The sequence below is a fragment of the Monodon monoceros genome, unplaced genomic scaffold (assembly GCF_005190385.1).
Source record: "Monodon monoceros isolate NGI ecotype Baffin Bay Population unplaced genomic scaffold, NGI_Narwhal_1 Super_Scaffold_1, whole genome shotgun sequence".
Classification (NCBI taxonomy): Eukaryota; Metazoa; Chordata; class Mammalia; order Artiodactyla; family Monodontidae; genus Monodon; species Monodon monoceros.
Genome location: NW_021703765.1, coordinates 67,842,717 through 67,863,605, shown reverse-complemented (window position 1 = coordinate 67,863,605; position 20,889 = coordinate 67,842,717). Strand labels below are relative to the sequence as shown.

At 49.7% G+C, this 20,889-nt stretch overlaps 1 protein-coding gene across 3 annotated transcripts in view; it reads left to right on the top strand.

The window, feature by feature from the left end:
• The window catches only part of MYO18B (myosin XVIIIB), a 212,530-nt gene that overhangs the window by 76,264 nt on the left and 115,377 nt on the right, over positions 1 to 20,889 (top strand). For all 3 annotated transcript variants that reach the window (XM_029224307.1, XM_029224312.1, XM_029224320.1), the window contains 3 exons: positions 4,549 to 4,677; positions 6,490 to 6,633; positions 8,103 to 8,192. In XM_029224307.1, the coding sequence (XP_029080140.1) occupies positions 4,549 to 4,677; positions 6,490 to 6,633; positions 8,103 to 8,192 (363 nt within the window). The remainder of the gene's footprint in view (positions 1 to 4,548; positions 4,678 to 6,489; positions 6,634 to 8,102; positions 8,193 to 20,889) is intronic.

The following is a 20,889-nucleotide window of genomic DNA, read 5'->3' as shown; positions in this document are numbered from 1 at the left end:
ACAGGGCTGAACACAGGGCTAAGTGATTTCTGCCCTTGTTATGTGACAAGGCTGTAAAGACAAAATGTTATAATGTGGGAGGAAATAACATTGGGGAATATCATTTATTAGAGATAACATTCCCAGGGACCTCAGTGGTCTGGAGAATTAACATCTGGACTTCAGGTAGGACTTTCGGAACTTCAGAAACACCCATCGTCACTCCGAGCCTTGTAACTTTTGCTTTGCAACCAACTGTGACGCAACAGTAGTCCTAGCGGATTAGCAGCAGTAAGTGAAAGGAGAGGGCACGAGAAGAAGGTACATGTTTTTAGGTCTGAGAGACGTAGATTTCTCCAAGCTGGTGTTGAGCCAAAAGCCCTTCCAGAAAAGTTGAAACGTCTAGAGAAGAATTTCATGGAGCCCTAATATGCTCATACATCTTATAAGTTTTCAAGAGGGAAAATATAGTGTTTAGGGCTCCCCAAATGATCTGACCCTGGGACCGTCACCGTTTTGTTTTTGTGGAAGACCCATTACCACCGCCCAGAACTAGTGTTCCCTGGGTCATAGTGTGGGGAGTGGGGAACAGAGGTTGGAAACTCAAGGACCAGGAGGAGGGCAGGGGAGTAGGGACAGCGTTTAGAAATACAAACTGGAGAGAGAAGAGACCAAGGGACCACCTCCCCACTTACTTATCTACTGATTGATTAATGGCACCCAGGAAACCTTTGTCAATTAATTGCCTTCCACGTTCAGGTACCGTGTAAAGTGTTGGTGGCATTATTGCCCATTAGTACCTCTTGCAAAGTGAAGTGTGCTGCCCCATCACACCTCTTTCCTCGGAGAGCTCACAGTCATTCACGCTGGTCATTGCCCCCTAGACACACTAGCCTCTCCCCGCAGGCTTCTTGGTCCTTCTACAGCCTGTGGTTGAAGCTGTTAGTCTGCTGTGCTTCCAACCTGATTGATCCTGCCGGGAGCTGGCAGCAACTCTGTGGATATTTCCAGTAGAGGAGATAAACCCCTGGGTTACTGGGCTCCCACCACAAGCCTGGTGCTATGCTAGGCAAATTCATATATTATTCCTCTTTTCCCTCACAGTCTCTCGAGATAATTACAGTATCCCTTCTTCACGGATGAGGAAAATGTACCTCTGGGAAGTCAGCCCCTTTTCCAGGTCCTCTAGGGAGCCAGGAGCACAGCTCCCATGGAAACCTGTACTGGTCCAACCCCCAAGTTCTCTTCAATACGCTGTGGGTTCTGTTGTTTATTAATGGAAATATACAGCAAATTCTTTACACACAGATGTTTATGGTCTTGAATCAGAGGAATTCTTCTTCAGCTCCAAGAACTTCATCCTTCTAGACCAGTGGTTCTCAAAGTGTGGTCCCTAGACCGGCTGCAGCAGCATCACCCGAGAGCTTCCCGGAAACAGAACTCTCAGGCGCCGCCCCAGACCTACTGATTCGGAAACTCTGGGGATGGAACCCTGCAGTCTCGGTTGTAACATGCCCTGTAGGGGATTCCAGTATATGCTCAAGTTTGAGAACTACTGTTTAGATAAATTACTTAGTTATTTCATGCATTTCAAAATCAGTCCCTGTGATCCCATCAGCTATTGAAGAGCAGGGAAGAAAACAGCAAGATGAAAAGTCACTATACAAAGTCTCACAGTGGCGAGGCAAGATGTCTACCAGCCGAAAACATCCCCATAATAAAACATTATTATTATTAATACTTGGCATTCACTAAGAAACTGTCCAGAGCAAATCAAGGTCACTGTGCCCTTTGGGAAGCCAGGCAAGGCAATAGACTGAGATCTTTAAGGGCAGATGCAACTCTCATGCTTTGCAGGGTTCGGCACTTAATAGGTGGGAAGGCTGTGAATAGGGGAAGAGAACAGGCTGACCTGGTCCACACCCAGGCCCCACCACTGCCTGTGTGAATCTTGAGTAAGTGATTTAGCCTCTCTGAGCCTCAGTTCCTGCATCTGTAAAATGGACCCACTGCTCTCTACCCCCCAAGCTGGCTGTGGGACTCAGTAAATTGTCCTTCAACAGGGGCTGGCTGTCATCATTTGTGGCAGGCATTTGCCAACGGGGTCAGGATGCTTGTCAAACAGGATAGCGTTTTAATGTTTAAAGAATTAAACTCCTCTAATCTGGAAAATTACTAAGAGGCGGGTAGCTAATTCCTCAGCAATACCAGAAAGGAGAGTGGTTGCCATATTAGATTTTTAAACCTTGGCTTGCCTAACTGGCTTCCAGAGATCCCTTAAAGATAGGGATGTTGGGATGTTACACTCTGCGTGGGCCCGATAAGCAGCTGGACCCCTGAAAAGTGAATAATTTAGATTTTTCTTTGTGATTCTCAGCCCCCGGTACCTTATCGAAGCCTGTGCCGAGGGCCATGACATTTATGAAAAAGGTGGGATTCCACATGCCGTCGGCCTTCTGGTCGGAGTATGCTCTTAAAAGGAAAAGAAAATAAATCAAGCTAAGATTCTGCAGCGGCGATGACTTACTCCCACTCTGCGTATGGTCGTTTCCAATTATCTTTTTAATGAAAGCCTCATACTTAATCAGTAACGGTTTTGGCGGCACTCGCTGCCTTTTGTAACGTATGGACTAGCGCCGTCATCACTTTGATCATTGATTTTTTTTTTATAGCAGCTTTTGGGACTCACTAGCTTGTGAAATTAATGCAGCCATTATTGAAGCAATCTGATAGGTAATGAGTCAATCGTGTGTTTATTTCAATGAGGCTAATTGTCTTGGTGGTCCTGGCTGATAGTGTTCTGTAAAGCGATGGAGGGTTGCAAAACAGAGTTAGCACCGATTGGCTGCGCTAATTTCCATTCTCCCTCTGAGAAAAAGCTTACTGTGGGATTAGCAGAGTGGTCTTCATTACAGAAAATAGGTTTAAGGGAATGGAGAATCGATTGAGACCCTTTGTTCCACCTGGAATCAAATTGCATTTCAGCCTCAAACTCCCGGTGTTTGGATCATGTGAGCGAGGAAGTGAAGCTTCTTGCCGATGTTGAGAACGGGTACAGGGCGTGGACTTGAGGTCCTGGGTTCGAGTCTCAGCTTTGCTGACCACCAGCTCTGTGAACTTGAGTCAGTGACACAGCTTCCTTGAGCTGACAGATTCCTCGTGGGACTGTTCTGCATATTAAAATGGGACATAGGAGAAAGAGCTTTGAAAAATTTAGATGCCATGCAAATGTTAATTACATTCAGTGACAATTGTAGTCTCGTCTGGAGTCAGAGAGAGGGAAATAAATCCCGGTGTTACCACCTGCTGGTGGAGGGTTGTTGGCACATGCCTTTTTTAGCCTTAGTTTCTCCCTCCGTGAAATGGGGGGATTGTTGTAACTACCATGTAAGATTCTGCATGTAAAGTGCTTTGCCTGCATACCAAATGGTTAGTTCAGATCCAGAACACAGGAGGGCTCCATCAGTGTTAGCCATTGATTGATAATGTCATGGATTACTTGACAATGTCACTGATCAAGGTGGAGCTCACCAGTGGCTCCAGAGAAACTGAACACCTTTGGGGCTACAAGCCACATCTGGCAAAGAAACGCACAGGACTGTGCTTAGAAATAAGCGGCACCAAGGCGTCTGAAACGTAACCCTCCCCTGTCACCGACTCATACATATCCCAGCAGCAGAGTGTCTTTCCTTTGCCTCTGGGGAGGCGACACCAGCTTTAATGACCCCACCGCGTTGGCCGGAGCAGGCCTGGCCCCAGAGCTTCTGGTTCCCTCTGAAAACCCTCCCGTGTTCCCTGCAGTCTCTTGGGGGCAGCTGCGAGGGTGCCGGGGAGGCAGTGATCACTTTGCTGCAGGGGCCCTCATCCATTATTGATGCACCAAGGCCTGGAAACTGTGTTTTCCGCTGTGTTCTGCTCAATGCCTACACCTCCCGCTGGTGGCACCCGCCAGGCCCCATCCCCTCCTGACCAAGGAGGGCTGCCCTCACTTCCCCCACATTCTCCGCCCCTCCTTATAAGGCAGGACCGAGTATTTCTGGGGTGGCGCTTGTCTCAGGGCCAACAGCACTTATCAAAAAAGAACGCACACCCAGGACTGACACCAAGCCCATGATTCTGCATATCCTGGGGTGGGGCCTGGGAATGCGCATTGACCACCTTCCCTGGGTGATTCCGGTGCACAGAGATGCTTAGGCGGGTCTGTCCTACCAGTGGTTCTCAAATGAGTGTGTGCATGAATCCCCTGGGGATTAAATGAAAATGCCAGTTCTGATTCCGCAGCTCTGGGGTGGGGCCTGAGATGTTGCGTTTCTAACAAACTCCCAGGAGGTGACAATGACCATGCTAAGGTGCATGGACCACACTCTGAGCATCCAGGGGCCAGAAGAAGGGGAAGAGGAGGCATCAGGAGGCAAGATGCTCTGACCATTTAGACCCCCAGTCAAGGGCAGCTACTGACAGATACTTCGGGTAGGTCTAGGAGAACTGGGGTCTGAGCGGCAGCCCCTCCCACTTGAGGCAGTCTGATTCGGTGGCAGCGAAGTCACCCGCAGCCTTCTCTCCTTCCAGGTCTTCCTCAAGGCGGGCGTGGTCTCCAGGCTGGAGAAGCAGCGGGAGAAGCTGGTGTCTCACAGCATCATCTTGTTGCAGGCGGCTTGCAAGGGCTTTCTGTCTCGCCAGGAATTCAAGAAGCTGAAGGTGCGGGGGCCCAGGTGCCTTGTGAACCTGGCAGGGGCGTGGGATCGGGGAAAAGCACCATCTGTGCTGGTCTGGGGGCTGTAATCCCTGCTTCTCACGCTTCCTCTTGTGCACGAATCTCCAGTGGGATGTTAACGTGTGGATTCTGGTCCAGTGGGTCTGGGGTGAGCACGGGGTCTGCCCGTCTCCCATGATGGTGCCAGTGCGGCTGGTCCACAGACCCACCCCGAGTGGTCAGACTTTAATAGACACTTTGTAAGATGATATGATTGTTCTAGGACACTGACATCAAATCACCACCGACGTTAGCCTTGGTCAGGATATCCACGAGGTTGTCCAAGCTCTCCTGGGTTGGAAATGGTTTCAACCGGTCCCATCTCTGGAGAACTTGGCTTTCATGGGTCAGCAGAGAGCACGTGGGCAGGACCTGGCCATAGAGGCCTTTGGGACCAGAGGGCAAGGTCAGAGTCCTCAGTCCTGAACCACCCTGGGCCACCATCCTCAGACATATCCGGAGACTGAGTCTCCTTTCTGTAGCCTGCATGATGGAGAAAGGCAGCACGGCTCTGGAGACACACAGGAAGCGTGTTCGAATCCCATCTGTACCACATAGTACCTGAGTGGAGGTGACATGAGATAATGTGCACGTAGTACAGTACGTGGCTCATCGTTACTGCTCGGTAAATACCAGCTGCCATTGCCTTAGTGTTGTCGTTGTTAATTACTGCCACCAGAATGAGTCTCAGCGCACATGCCTCCAGCTTATGTGAATTGGTAAATTCTCTTGTACATACTTGGTAAGAACAGAAAAAGGCAAGAACATTAATAGTGAAAATACTGTAGGCAGTTTTACCAGCGCACTGCACTCAGGTAGTTTATGCCTTGGGATGATTTGAAATAGAGGTTAATTAAGCGCCTGGGCTGTGTCTGCAGCCAGACTGCAGGGGTTCATATCCTAACACTGCCACTGAGAAGCTGTGTGGCACTGGGCACGTAACTGTACCTCTCTGTGCCTCAGTTTTCCCATCTAAAATGGAGATAATAGCAACACCTACCTTCACAGGGCTGTAGTGAGGACTAAGCTGGTGCGTGTAAGATGCTCTGGGCAGTGTATGGCCCGTAGGAGGCGCTGTGCCAGCTGTACGAGACTTGGCTGTTGTGATGGTGGCAAAGGGAAAGGACCTCTGGCTTCTTAGTCAGCTTGATTCCCACCTATGGTAAGAATGCACTAGGTCAGCGGTTCTCGAAGTGTGGTGCCCGGACCTGCATTGTGAGTAATGCAGGTTCTCGGGCCCCACCCCAGACTCACTGAATCCGACCCTCTGGGGTAGAGCCCAGCCGTCTGTGTTTTAACAAGCATTCCAGGAGATTCCGGTGCACACTGAAGAGTGGGAAGCATGGAATTTGTGTTTAAATGCGCTTAAAATAATATCCCTTCCTTAAATATCAACTAGCGACATAATCGTGGCCACTGTTTCTCGCGGGCAGTGTCAGGGATTTTTGAGGATAGTTTTTGCCTTGCACAGTGACTTTTGAGCCTGATCCCCATGTAAGAGGTGACCCTGTTGTTTTATATAATATTTTCTACTCCTTGTCCTATTATTATTATTATTAGATTATGCAAGATTAAACTGTGGCCTAATGTTGATGCCAGGAGCCTGACTCCATGAAAGGAAGGTTTTTTTTTTTTTTTAAGTTTACCCAATCCCTTCCACTAGGATAAATCCATTTCCTGTACCCCCTTTGCCACCCTCTGCCTCCTTCAACTGGGCTGGGAAAGGCCCTTCAGTTTCCACTCTCCCTCCCCTGCAGATTCACCGGCTGGCTGCCCAGTGCATCCAGAAGAATGTGGCTGTATTCCTGGCGGTCAAGGACTGGCCGTGGTGGCAGCTCCTGGGCTCCCTTCGGCCCCTGCTGAGTGCCACCATCGGGGAGGAGCAGCTCCGCGCCAAGGAGGTGGGTCCACAGGGCAGGCAGGGCGCCTCCCTCCGCCCCGCCCCTTAGTGTTTGCATCCAGACCCAGTGCCCCACCCCTTGAAATTCTTCATCTGGGAATGCTCCACCAACAGCCCTCGCTGCCCCCTTGCAGATATCCCTCTGCTCCCTTCGACACAGACCTCCCTCCACCATGTGGCCAGCTCCTCTGTGGGCTAGTGGGTGCTGGTCAGAGGCGCCATCACCACCCCGGGGGCGTGCAAACGCTCGCTTACTGCTCATCCGGGAGACTCAAGGGGAGAGTTTTTGAGTCCTTTATCTTCTTATCTCTCAGGGGGCATTCCCCTTACTCTCCCTTCTACCCTATTAGCACCCACCTGTTATAGATAACTGCTCTGATTGGTTTCTGGTTTATCCTGCCTGTTGTTCCTTTTTGCAAAAATTAGCAAATACAGGCATTTCTCAGAGATAGTGCAGGTTCAGTTCCAGACCACCGAGATAAAGTGGGTATCACAATAAAGTGAGTCACGTGAATTTGGTGGCTTCCCAGAGCCTACAAAAGTTGACACTATACTTTAGTCTATTAAGTGTGCGATAGCATTCTGTCTAAAAAAACAGCATACGCACCTTAATTGAAAAATAATGCTGTTGGAAAAAATGCACCAGTAGACTTGCTCAACACAGGGTTGCCACCAACCTTCAATTTGTAAAAAAATGCAATGTCTGCAAAGTGCAATAAAGCCCAGCTCAGTGAAACAAAGTATGCCTGTATACACACACACACACACACACTAAACTAGTGGTTCCTTTCTTTTTTACACAAAAGGTAGCATACTATGTTTTCTTCTGCAACTTGCATTTTTCACTTCAAAATATATTTTAAGAATCATGGCATGTCTATTGTTTTGGATTTTCTTTAAAAAAATGTTTTAACTGAAGTATATTGGACCTGCAACATTGTGAATTTAAGGTGTGCAACATGTTAATGTGATACATTTATATATCGTCACACGATTCCCATTTTTAAAGAAGTCTTCCTTGTTCCCTTTTCATGGCCACATAGGCCTCCTTGGTGTGTGTGTTTCATGGTTCACTCCACCAGCCTTCAGTGCGTGGGCATTTCAGTTGCTCCTAATGGTGGTATTGTAAACCTCGTGCTGACCCACTGGCCAAAAAGTGATAATTAGGGAAGACAAAGAGCTGAGCACCCGTCTCACTCGGGCGTGCCCAGTCTCAGGATAAGCAGCGGTCCTGTTCTGAGTATTTGCATTCAGCCCCTAGACTGGGCTGGTATAGACCAGACTTGCGTGAGCAGAGACATTGCTATTCAGAAATGGTCAAAGAAAACATCCCTCGTAGGAACTTGGCATCTGGGTGTCATCACAGATAGGCTGCTGAATTGCCTACTTCGTTCCCTGGCCACTCTTTATGTACATGGAACCTATACCTCCAGTGCAGAATGGCTTCTGTTAAGGTGTTTGCTTTTGTAGGCGGAGCTTATAGCGCTGAGACAGAAGCTAGAAAAGTCAGAGAGGTCTCGGAATGATCTGCGGCAGAACACAGACCTTCTGGAGAGCAAGGTAGCCCCATCCCTCCTGTGTGGGGTCTGCTGGGGGGGGAGGTCTGCTGATGGAGAAGGTGATGAGGATGAGCCTGGCATCGTGCTAAGTGCCTTCGGGCCTCCTCAGAGTAACCCCGTGAAGTGCATGCTGTTACTGTCCTCGTTTTACAGAGGAGGAAACTGAGGCTCTGGGATATTAGGTTGAATTAGGTTGAATCTGAGATTCAAACCCATGTCACTTGGCTCCAAAGGGAAGAATTTCTTCAATAAGTCACAAAAGCACAAATCACAGGGGGAAAATGATCACTGTGACCCCAGTAAAGTAATCAACTTCTGATTGTCAGAGCATAAAATGGAGACACACCACATACTGGGAGATGAAATTTGCAACACATATAATTGATAAAGAGTAACCAGGATATGTAAAGAATTTCCTCAAATCAACTGGAAAAAAGGCAAACACTCCAGTTTTAAAAAATGGGCAAAAATTAGGAATTGGCAGTTCCCAGGAGCAAGAGTTCTGATGATCAGGAATTCAGATGGCCAATAAACTCATGAAAAGATGAGCAACTAACTAGCAATCAGGAAATGTGAATTAACACAATAGGTGTCATTTCACGCTTCAGATGGGCAAAATCCAGAAGTCTTATGTAGCCAAGTGCTGGCAGGGGCGTAGCAGCAGGAGCTCATGCTGCTGGTGGGAGTGTAAATTGATCTCATGGCTCTTGAACAATCTAGCATTATCTCTGAAAGATGAAGCTGCCTGTACCCTGTGGCCCAGCAATTCCACTTCTAGATACACATGCAGGAGAAACTCTCTCACCTAAATGAAAAGACAAGAAGCTTATAGCAGCAACATTTGTCATGTTGAAGAAATATGAACACCCGAAAGGGAGTCTGTTGACAGAATGGATGAACACGTTTTGTTATACTAAAAACTCAGTTACCAAAGTGAAAATGGATAAAGAGGCAGGCGAACTATGGCCCACAGGGCAAATGCATCTCGCCACCCGTTCTTTGTAAGTTTTACGGGCACACGGCCGCGCCCATTCACCTGTGCCTAGTCTCTGGCTGCCTTCGTGCTGCAGAGGCAGAGTTGAGCAGTTGTGACAGACTGTATGACCTGCAGAGATTAAAATATTTACTGTCTGGCTCTTACAGCAGACGTTTCCTGACCCTTCAACCAGAGATACATGAACCAACATGGATTGCCCTCGAAAACAAAATGCTGAAGGAAAAGGATTACTTTACAAAAGAATGCCTAAAATATGTTACAGTACATATCAGTTTTTAAAATGTGCACAACAGTACTATACAGTGATTGGGGAATACACCTATGTAGTTAGGGTGTAAAGATATTCATGGGAATAATAATGCCGGATTCTGCATAGTGGCCGACTCTGGGGGATGGAAGGGACACGCGACTGGGGAAGGTTGGGCTGGGGTGTGTGTGACTGCAGGCTGGGGTTTTCTCTCTTTGGCTGGGGATTGAGTTCGTGGGCTGGGGATGAAGACGTGAACCGGATGGCCCTGCCCCCAAGGAGACCTCAGATTACAGACCCCTACACGTCTTCATTCCGTATAATGTGGGGGCACGGTCACTGAGCTGTGGGGAGACCACGAAAGAGCTCTCCAAGGAAAACTTGCCATCCCATTCAGCCCTCGGGGCCCGGATGAGGGTGAGGAGAGGAAGGCATGTGTCTGAGGCACAGAATTAAAAGGGGCACCAAAAAACTCAGCGAGATAAATAATATTTAATGCACTATCTTTTAAGAGGTAAATTGAATGCAAAAAATCCAGGATTGGGCTTCCCTGGTGGCGCAGTGGTTGAGAGTCCGCCTGCCGACGATGCAGGGGACGTGGGTTTGTGCCCCGGTCCGGGAAGATCCCGCATGCCGCGGGGCGGCTGGGCCCGTGAGCCATGGCCGCTGAGCCTGCGCGTCCGGAGCCTGTGCTCCGCAACGGGAGAGGCCACAACAGTGAGAGGCCTGCGTACTGCAAAAAAAAAAAAAAAAAAAAAAGAGAAAAATTCAGGATGAGCAGAATATCAGAATTTTAAATAAATGCAGGGTTTACGGGTCAAGATTAGGGTGAGGCAAGTGATGAACTCTGCATGGTGGGATCCTGTCTTGATTCTTTATTTAAAAGTTTGATATTTTAGTTATCACAGATTTTTGGCATTAATTTTGATTTTCTTAAAGATTGCGTTAACGTTTTTAATTTGTCTCGATTTCTGAGGTTTTCGGTGCTCCCTTCAATTTTGCACCCTAGTTGAATGCTTCGCTGCCTTTCTTCAGGAAGCCCTGGGTACCTCACAGGCTTCTGGTGGAGTTCAGGTGGAGCTTATTTCTTCCCTTGTTCATCACATACTGTGTCTGAGCATCTCCCGTGTGGCAGACATTCAACCGGACCGACCCCTTGGATACAGCCAGGGACAAAGCAAAGTCCCTGTCCTCACAAAGTCTCCAGGCCAATAGAGGGAGACAGATCACAAGTAAATAAACACGCAAACTAGTTTCAGATCGTGGAGTGCTGCAGGTATTAAGCAGAGCGAGGTGACAGTGGAGGGAGGTCAAGTGGGGGCCGGTATTTCCTGAGTGGTCAGGGAAGACTTCTGTGGACTGAGATATTTGAATGTAGGTCTGAACGATTTGCTGTACCCGTTTCTGTGCAGATCTGGAGGAAGGGTAGAAACAGCGAGTGCAAAGGTCCTGAAGCAACATGAGATAAAGCTCAGTCCAGAGCAAAGCTAGAGCGTTCTCTGCTGGCGAGGCTGTGATATTGTCATTACTGGTAATGTTGCTTGGTTTGGTTGATGGCTAATGGGGACTGAAATTAGATTCACCATCAAGCCAACATAACTCAACCTTCGCTCTACGTTCACAGCCTGAGTTGAGCCTCGCTGGCTCACGTGGGGCATGGAATGAAGTTGGGGTGGGGGGCTGTCTCTTTTCCACCCTTCTCATCCTCCCCGTGATTGTGTCCACTCTCCCCACCAAGGGTCCTCTGTCTGCTTAATCCATACCCACGGTCAGGCAAGAGGCAGGGGCCCCTGGAAGGGAGAGTCACGTCTGCACACAGAGTTAGGAGAAGCTGGACGGGCGGGGCTGCTGCGCCATGAGCCGGTGCCCTTCTCGTGGACGAGACTGTGAGGCGGAGACGAAATGACAACTGAGAGCGCCTTACGTTCTCCATCGAGGCTCCAGAGGGCCAGCGGCCTGACCTCTCTTGCCGGAAGTAGCAGCAGAAGCAAAAAATCGGAGCTCTGTGGGCTGGTGGGGAATATCGTTGACTTCCCGGTAGAAATTCCTTCCCGCCGAGCTGACACTTGATGCAGTAATTCATCTCGAGCTGTCAGGTTGGACTTGGGAGTTTGCGATGTGTCAGCTGCTGGGGGAGACTTGGAGAGAGGGATGCGGTGAGCATCTTTAGCATCTAGAGCTCCAGCTTATGGGACGCTGGGAGGAGAGAGGGAGGGAGCCAGGCTTCTGAGACCTGAACCAAGCAGAGATGTGTCAGCACCTACAGAATATTCTGTCCAGGCTCTTTTTGTCTTTGTATCACACACGGTTGAATGCATGGGGCCTTGAAAAAATAAGATAAAAATTTAAAGCTAAGAAAATCAGAGCAAAGGGAACTAAGAGTTGAGGAATATACAAAGCCAGGAAAAGAGTTAGAATATAGACATTTACCATTGGCCTCTGACTCACTCTTACTTCACAGCCTTTGCCTGTGCTGTTCCCTCTGCCTGGAACATTCCTCTCCACCCTCTTCACCTGGTAAATGTCTGGTCATCCCTTATTACTGAGTTCAGGTGGTGCTTCCTCCAAGAAGCCTTCCTTGACCCTCTAAGGGTGGGTTAGGCCCCCACTATATTCTACCCCTGGCCCTGTGCTTCCTTCCTCTCACAGCATTGATTGGTGCAACCTAATCACCTCCTGTGTCCCAGCTAGACTGGGAGAACCCAAGGGCAGGGATGTGTCTTGCTCATCACGTCAGCCCGGCCCCAGGTACAGAATAGACACAGAATGGGTGAGTGGAACCATTCAAAGTGGGCCGAAATTTTGACACTGAGCTTCCTAGCAACCAAAGCAAAGAGGAAAACAGGATATTCCATAGACATGTTGTGCCTAGGTTAAACACACACACACACACACACACACACACACACACCCACACACACACCTGTTGCTTGAGAAAAAAGTAACTTTTCAGGGTATTGAGATAATCTAGATATTAGAGAAGTTTCTTTGGTATCATCTCCTTGAAATGCAAGCCAAGGGTGTGATGCCAGTGCCATAAAGAGAATTCAGCCAGGAGTCAAAGCAGCGCTTTATCCAGGAAGCACATTTAGATGACTGAGTGTTAGGATTTCTTCCTCTTCCTTCTCAAACCCCCCTTTCTGCTGCCTCTTCTTCTTCCTCCAGTTTCTCCTTTCCTTCTGCCTTTTAGACTTTATGGTAAGGTCCAACATATAAAAAAGTGCCCACATCTTAAGTGTACAGCTTAATGAATTTTCACAAAGTGGACACACCAATGCAACCAGCACCCAGAGTGTGACACAGGTCACTCCGAGCTTCCCTCAGATTCCCCCCTGGTGCCCCCTTTCAGCCACTACCCTCCACCCGTAACCACCAAACTGACTTCTGACACTATAGATTAGTTCTCTCCCTGTTTCTGCACTTTACCTAAATTCATCAAAGATGCGTACTCATTTGTGTCTGGTTTCTTTCATTTGACATCATTTGTGACATTCATCCACCTTGTCATGGGTGATGGTGGATCACTCCCTCCCTTTGCTGTAGAGTAGTCCATTATGCACAGAGACCACTTTCTATCCCTTCTACTCTAAAGGAACATTGAGTTGTTTCTCTTTTTCAGCTATAAAGAACAAGCCTGCTGTGAACATCCTCACACGTGTCTTTTGGTGCACAGGTCATACACTTCTGTTAGGAATACACTTAGGGATGGAATGGCTGGGTTTTAAGTTGTTTCTGTGTTCAGTTTTCGTAGATGCTGCCAAACAGCTTGCTACCGTGTTTGTGTCGGTTTGCACTTGCACGTGGCCACAGGTGAGCATTCTGCCTGCTCCACGTCCTTACCTGCGCTGGGCCTTATCTGCCTTTTTCATTTAGCGATTGTGGTGGGTGTGCACTTGTACAACGTTGTGATTTTAATTTGCACCTCTTCACATGTTTTTGGCTATTTGGTTATCCTCTTTGGCAAAGTGGTCTTTCACGTCTTTTCTGTTGCTTTTCTTGTTGATTTGTAGCAGTTCTTTATATGCCGTGGATATAAGGTCAGTTGCTCAATGTAAGTAGTACACATGCCTTCCACTCTGTGGCTTGCCTTCTCTGATGCAGTAATTTGAAGTGTTTTCTGAAGCCCTGCGTCTCTTCAGACCCACCAGAGGGCGAGGAGGAGGTCAGAGGGCTCCAGGACTCCCAAACCTGCGTCCATTTCAGTATATGCACTTTTTTGGTTTCATTCTGTTTTATCGATTCTCAGGCGCACATTATTTTCTCCCTTTGTACACCTCTGGACTCAGGATGCATCTTACATGTGGCAGCTCAGATTTGGTGAAATGTAGTATGTTGGGGCCCAAGTAAGATTCCTTTTGAAGAAAGGGCTCTAATTCCCTTCCCTCCCCACCACCTCCCACCCACGACCGGGGCAAAGCTACTGGTGATTTATATTGCTTGCTTTTGCGCTTTAAAGAGCATCGGAATGATCCAGAGAGCTGGTAACCCTGTAGCTTCCCTGGTCCCATCTCTCAAGGCTTTGACCCAGGAGGGAATCTTGGAGGTGGGGGTCCTTCAGTGCTTCTTCACCAAGCCTTGAGGTGACTCTGATGCGGGAGGCTTGTGCTGTGTTAGAGCAGTGGTGAACGTGTGTCACAATCCCCGAGAGGACGTGTCAGGATGTAGATCGCTGGATCCCGGCCTTCGAGGTTCTGAGTCGGTGGCTTGGGGTGGCCCTGGAGCTTCTGTGTTTCTAATAAGTTCTCAGGTGATGTTGAACCTGCTGGTCCAGGGATCACACTTTGAGAAACATTAATACGAAGTGTCTCTTCCCACATCTCCTTCCACGCGGTTCTCCTTTTCTGGAAGCGAGTTCCTGTTGACAGTTGGGGAGCAGACACTCCTTCAGGGCTGTGCCTCCTGAAGACCCCTAGCCCCCTTCACAGCGTCTGCACCCCACCCTCGTCTCAGCAGGGGAAACGGCCGCAGGACCGTGGCTGAAACGTGGTGTTGCCTCATCAGTGGGAGCTCCCACTTGACAATCAAAAGACAGCATCATGGCAGAATGATTTGAGTGCTTCATTTGCGAAGGAACAGAAGAGGAGACGAGGAACCTCTGAGTCGCTGGCTGTAAATCTTCTTCAAGCGCGCAAAATCGGCCTGCATGCCAAGTGGGGTTTTTTATTTTCACAAGGAAGCAGCCAGTCTAGTAGGGAGCCCTTGGCAGGCTGCGGGAGCACGTGGCGGTGCGTGAGAGAGGGGCGGTCTCTTCTCTCTCTGGAATATATCCAGGACCTTATTTACGGCAGAAGACGGAGGCCCGTGCGCTCCGATGTCTGGCCTCATTAGCCCAGGAAGTTTCACTTCTGGGTAAAGAATTGCCGAGAGAATCACCAGGACGCAGCGGGGACTGGAGACTTAGGGCAGAAGTGCGTTAGCATAGCCCTGAGGGAGGTGGCTGTGATGGCCGTGATGTCCAGCAGCAGCTGACCTCTAGGAGGGGACAGGAAATGACTTGCTGGGGGTCACGGGCCTTGACCTCAACCCGGCTCTCCTGACGCCTGGTTCCGTGCCCTGGCACAGCGCTCTGCCTCGGTGGGGACGGGATGTGGTAGCCCCTCGTCCCCAGGAGAATAAAACAGCCTGGTTTCCTACCTGACTCAAGATGTTAGGGTCTCTCGGGCCTTCACTGGGGGCACATGCCGGGGAGGGCATCCTCCTGGTGGACAACCAGCTGCAGAGGCTCTGCCGGCACTGGGTGAGCATGTTTAAAGATGGCCTCAGTGGGGTGAGCCAAAGCCCCACAGAGGAGGGCTCGGCTGGAAAGTCCATTCTGTGTGCCTCTGCTTCCCCAGGTGAAAATGGGGCCCATCATCTCGTCTCTAGCTGCCTTGCAACGCAAATGCAGAAGCGGGGGCTGTACGAGGCGGGGATGATGACAATGACCTGCCCTGGTGCTCTGGGACAGGAGCGGAGGGTCCATCAGGACGGCTGACCTTGTGCCCTCATTGCTGCGGGATTATAGGCAAATTCCTCAAGACTCTGAGCCCTCGCGTCACCATGAGTAAGACGGTGACAGTGATATTACGCATTCCTCCGTGTAGGGCTGTGTGAGGAGGTGTCTGTAAAGCAGCCATCACACTCCCTCTGACGCATCCCCACTCTGACTAATACACAGTTGATATTTTTTACCTCCCCCCCCAGCAAACTGAGTTCCTCAAAGACAATGATACATCTTAGCTATAATACTGCATCCTCCAAGCATTCAGTGGGCATTGAATGAATGAATGGAATAGTGCCGAAGTTAGGAATTAAAGTAACATTTAATGAGGAGTGTGTCTGTGCCAGGTGCTGTGATAAATACTTTACCTGCATCATCTCATTTTACCTTCAAATCACACTGTGAGGGAGGTGTTAGTACCCCACGTTCTAGATGAGGAAAGTGAAGGTCGTAGAGGGGAAGTGATTTGTCTGACATCACACAGCCCGTGACTAGCAGAGCTGGGATTGGAACCCAGGTCTGTCTGGGATCCAGGCGGAGCATCTACCCAGACTGGGAATGGGCTCAGGGAGGGCTTCTCGGAGGAGGGGTCTTGAAGGCTGAGCAGGCCCAGCCAGGCCATGGGGTGGGGAGGCATTCCAGGTGGAGGGCAGAGCAAGGGCAGAGACAGCAGGGACCTGATCTGGCACCTGCAGTCCTGGCGGTTGGAGTGTCTCATGGAGCGAGGGTGATTATGGCGTGGGGGTCAGGCCATGAAGCTGGGCCGGGTCACAGGGGCTGTGAGAAGCATGTTAGAGGGTTGAACTCCATCCTGAAGGTCGGGGCTGGACCAAAGAACATTCTCAGGATGGGATGTGTGGGTGACAGCACCTGAGGGGTTATTATCCTTTTGGAGGGTGCTAGGGTTCCTTGAAGACCCTTTCTAAAGCTCGTGAAAGCCCGTAACTGTCCCTTCTCCCCCCAAGGTCAGTCGGTGACGTGTCCATCCCCACATGTCCCGCTCAGGAGATGCCCCTTCTCTCGGCATTCTTAAGGCAGCGGCCCATCTCCACCGAAATTTGCTCCTTGGTTTACGCGCATTTATTCGTTCACTCAGCACATGTTCTTTGAGCCCCCAAGAGGCAGTTTGATGGCGTGGTTAGAAGTGAAGGCTCAGGAGCCAGGCTGCCGTAATTCATAGCCCAGCTCTGCCTTGGCTGGCTGGGTGTCCTTGGCCGTCTGCACCCTGGTGCGTCATCTGCAGTCTGGAGCCGTGAGTACCCGCCTGTCTGCGTTGCCGTGAGGGTTCTGTGGGTTAGCCTGTGCTGGGCACGCCGTCAGCACCGCCTGTGGTGGTGATTGTGACTAAGGTATTACTGTTACTGTCACTATTACTGTTACTTACGAGCAGGTGGCGGCCCCAGCTGGGAAGAGAAATACAGTGGTGCCGGCACTGGTGTCTGCCTGTGTCTCTGGGGGCCCCGGGGGATTTGTCCTGAGTCGTCCGTGATGCCTGGGGCAGCTTTGGGGGCAGATACCGTGAGACCTGCTTAATCTCCTTGACCAGCAGACAGCGGCCCCCCCGCCCCCAGCCGCTGGCCTTGCTGTCAGGCCGCCCTTCACCTGTCGATTCATTTTCTCGCCTCTGTCTCTTTTCTCTCTTCTGATTTTTTTTCGATTTTCTGTTTTAGCCACTCAGGTTGATGGGGATGGGGGCTTCCCTTCCACGGGGGGTCCACAAGCCTCCCTTTGGCCATGGCCCCGTGGAGTGGTTGGGGTCCAGGTCTTATCAGGCCGTTGACCTGCACCCGCCGGCTGTTCCACATCTGCTCCAGGAGGACGACGATTCCTGCTCTGCTGCCCCCAGGGGCCCAGGGGCAGGGGATTGAGTTGGACAGTGGATGCGGGACAGAGGACCGTCTGGACAGAGGTCCAGCCAGGACCCGGGAGTGAGACCGCCCCGGCGGACTCCCTCCGAGACTCATCATCTCTGATTTGAGCACATCGTTTGACCTCTCAGTGCCTGTTTCTTGTCCTGTGCAAAGACCCTCCTCATAAGGCATCTGTGCCCAGTGCTCAATAAGCTTATGTCTGTCCTCAGCGGTGGATGAGTGAGCTGTTTCTCATTCAAGGGCTTATTATGAACAAATCCTTTCGGTTAAACTGAAAAGTACAGGAGGAGAGGGAAAGGGTGCTGTTTGCTCTCGACGGGAAAGGTGGCTTGGGGTCAGAGGGTCCTTGAGTATAAGAGCCCAGGGCAGGGTTGAGGCAAGACACGTGGGCGCCTCACATGTGGTTTTCTTCTCTCCCCAGCTAGACAGTGGAGTCTTTGAGGGCAGGGGTGCTTGTATCATGAAGGGCAGGTGACAGTGACAGCCCATGGGACCCCACATGTGCTCGGCACTTAACATCCTTCAAATCCCCGTTACCCACTGTTGCCCCAAACTGCGCATGGTGTCAGCGTGCAGGATATATTGTTTCTGTTTGTGCAAAATGTACAGCAGATTAATTCATTTCTGTACCCCCCTCTCTGGCAGGCCCTTGGAGTCGTTGTCCCTAAGTAGAAAGACGGTTTCTGATGACTTGGCCAAGTGATGGGCCCAGGGAGGCTTCCAGAATAATTGCTGGTTAACTGGTCCTGGAGCAATCCGCAGAGGACCCTTCTGGCTTTGCAGACCAGGCTCTCCCCTCATTAACTTGGCCTTCATTTTGCACTCACCTAATAGCTCTGGGCATGGTGCCTCCCCCTCACCTCACGGACAGAGCCCCCAGACCCCAAAATGTGTGAAGGGAGAGGGCTTTGTGGGGACGGGGAGGTCAGGGGCTACTGTCTCTATTAAAAGCTGCTGTCGTTTCCCCAGGTTGAAAGGACTAATTGTTCTTTTGTCTCCAGACTTGGGGTCTGTGGAACTCAGAATTAATGCATTAAATTAATTTTGTGCTCCCTTTGCTCAGGCCCATTAGCACAAATTAAATTTCATACTGATTGGCTAAGGCAGAGGGAACACAGTTGTGTATGGGATCAGTGCTGATCTCGGGGATGCGGGGCATGTTTAGGGGTGTGATCTGGGGTGCTCCTGGATTGCACTGGCCTGTAGTCGGCACCCACTGCAAGTGATCATTTTTCCAGCTTGATGCCTTTGCACATCCATAGGCAAATCTAACCCATCTAAAGCCAAGTGAGGCCAAGATTAGGAGGCGATCCTAGCTATTTCTACGGCAGTAATTCTTAAACTTCGTGGTGCTGAAGAATCACCCTGGAGTATGATGAAATTCACATTCCTGGGTCCCACCTCAGAGACTTCGGTTTGGGGGATCTGAGGATCCTGAGATTTGTATTTAAACAACCGTCCAAGGTCATTGCAATGAATACTTTAGAGACAACAGTGCGGGGAATAGCAAAGGAAGCCCCACCCCAAAGACAGCCAGGAACACGGCCAGAGAGCCCTTTCCCCTTTAACTGGTGGTCAGTACTTGGATGTGAGGGACCTGGGTCCACATCCACGCTCTGCCGCTCACTTGCTGTGTGACTTCCGAACGCTCCCCTTAAGCCTCGTTTTTTTTCTCTGTTCATTGAAATTGGCATTTTGGCCTGAGCTGTCACTGGTATGGTCAGCAAGATGGGAGGGAAGCTGATGGGCTGGAGGAGAAAGAAAGGTGGGGGGCATAGAATGGACAGGGCAGCCCCAGCTCTATTTATGGTTTAGACTATTTAAAAAAGATATTTTTGTTTTGTGTTTTTCTGATGACAAAAGCGGTTTAAAAAGTCACCAGTACAGAAATGCATCACAAGGAAATTGGAGTCCTCTGTGAGTCCATCCTTCAGGGGTCCGTGCGGGGGGAATCCCCATTGACAGTTTGGGAGTGCCTTTGGGGGGAATCCCCATTGACAGTTTGGGAGTGCCTTTGGGGGGAATCCCCATTCACAGTTTGGGAGTGCCTTTTTCTGTGCAAGTACAGACAAAAATGGAAACATGCCAAATGTTCTGTTTTTTTTTTCCCCTTGGCAGTATGACTTGGGGATTTTTTTTTTTTTTTTAATGTCAGAACACATAGATCTGCATCCTCCTTCTTCATGGGGCAGCTGAGTGGTTTTTGAGCCTGCCTGTGAACTGATAGTGTTGACGGGGGCTGGATTCCACACCAGAAGGGCCACCTCGAGTCTGTGTGAGAGCACCACACAGCCGCCCCTCGGTACCACACACAGGGTCTGATGGGAAACTGTGGTGTTTTGACATCTTTATATGCAAGATCTATGGCATAGAATGGGATTGCCAGAAGGACAGGAGACATCACCTAATTCAGTGCATTTTGTAGCTCAGGTGACCACAGCCCCAGAGAGCAAGAAACTCGTCCAGGGTCACGCAATATGCTGGTTGTTGTGTCTGAACTTGAACCCTGTACGGGGTTCTTACCTCTATTTTTTTTTCTTTTCGTTCTCTCCCTCCGGACTTGAGCCATTGCCTCACACGAGGGGTAGCCTCAGTTTCATGAGGACTCCTCTTCTGTTCAAGGTCAGTTCTGTGCCTCTTGGTCTAAACTGTCCACTCATGTGTTTCTCTCCTCACTTTCTTTGGCATATCCTTTAACCCAGAAGACTGTATTTTGGAACAATAAGACCACAGAAGCGCTGACCCGTTTGGTGTTTGTTGTTGGCCGGTTACTTTGGGGGGTAAAAAAAAAGTCAGTGCAAGTGGGAATTCATTTAAAAATAAACATTTTTATTTTTAACTTTAAACGTGTCTACCTCAACTTACTGAGGTAGGACCAAAGCCCTTTTGAGGATAAGCGTCTGACCCCAGACCTGCTTCTTTTTTGGACCACACCCCTAACACACAGCTACATGATTTCCAGTTTTGATTTCTTTAAAGCAGAGCAAATGGCAAAGAAATTTGAATGCAAAAGCCTAAATTTTTTACTTCTGGTTTTTTCTTTATAGTTTTTGCACCTACACCTGTTTGACAGAATTTTAAGAAGCAACTCACTTGTATTTGTTACGTCCAAAGCATTCAACCTAGTTTTCATGGAAACTCTTTGCCTGGTCCCATTTTACAGGTTTATGTAATAGCTAATAGGATAGGTAATGGCGGTAAAAGTGTATGAGACATAAACAGGTTGGGAGCACACACAGCCGATACCGGGTGAGCGTGGCTGTCACCTGGTAGGGGCAGGTGGACCCTGGGGAACCGTGCAGGTGTTTCCTGGCTGAGAGCATCCCTGGGGGGTGGGCACCCGTGAGCGTGTCTTACTGAGGGAGCCTGTTGGTTGGCCCAGTGAGATGGCTCCCTGAAGGACGGCTAAGGAGAGTTTCTACTAGAACAAGTGGTTTTTAATTGAATGCTTACTGTGTGCTGGGCACCGTGCTAAGCTTTACGTGGATCATCTCAATCCTCATGACAATTCTCTCAGTTATCCGCCCCCCCCCCGCCCCTCTCAGCCAGGAAACACCTGCACGGTTCCCCAGGGTCACCTGGTAGGGGCAGGTGGACCCTGGG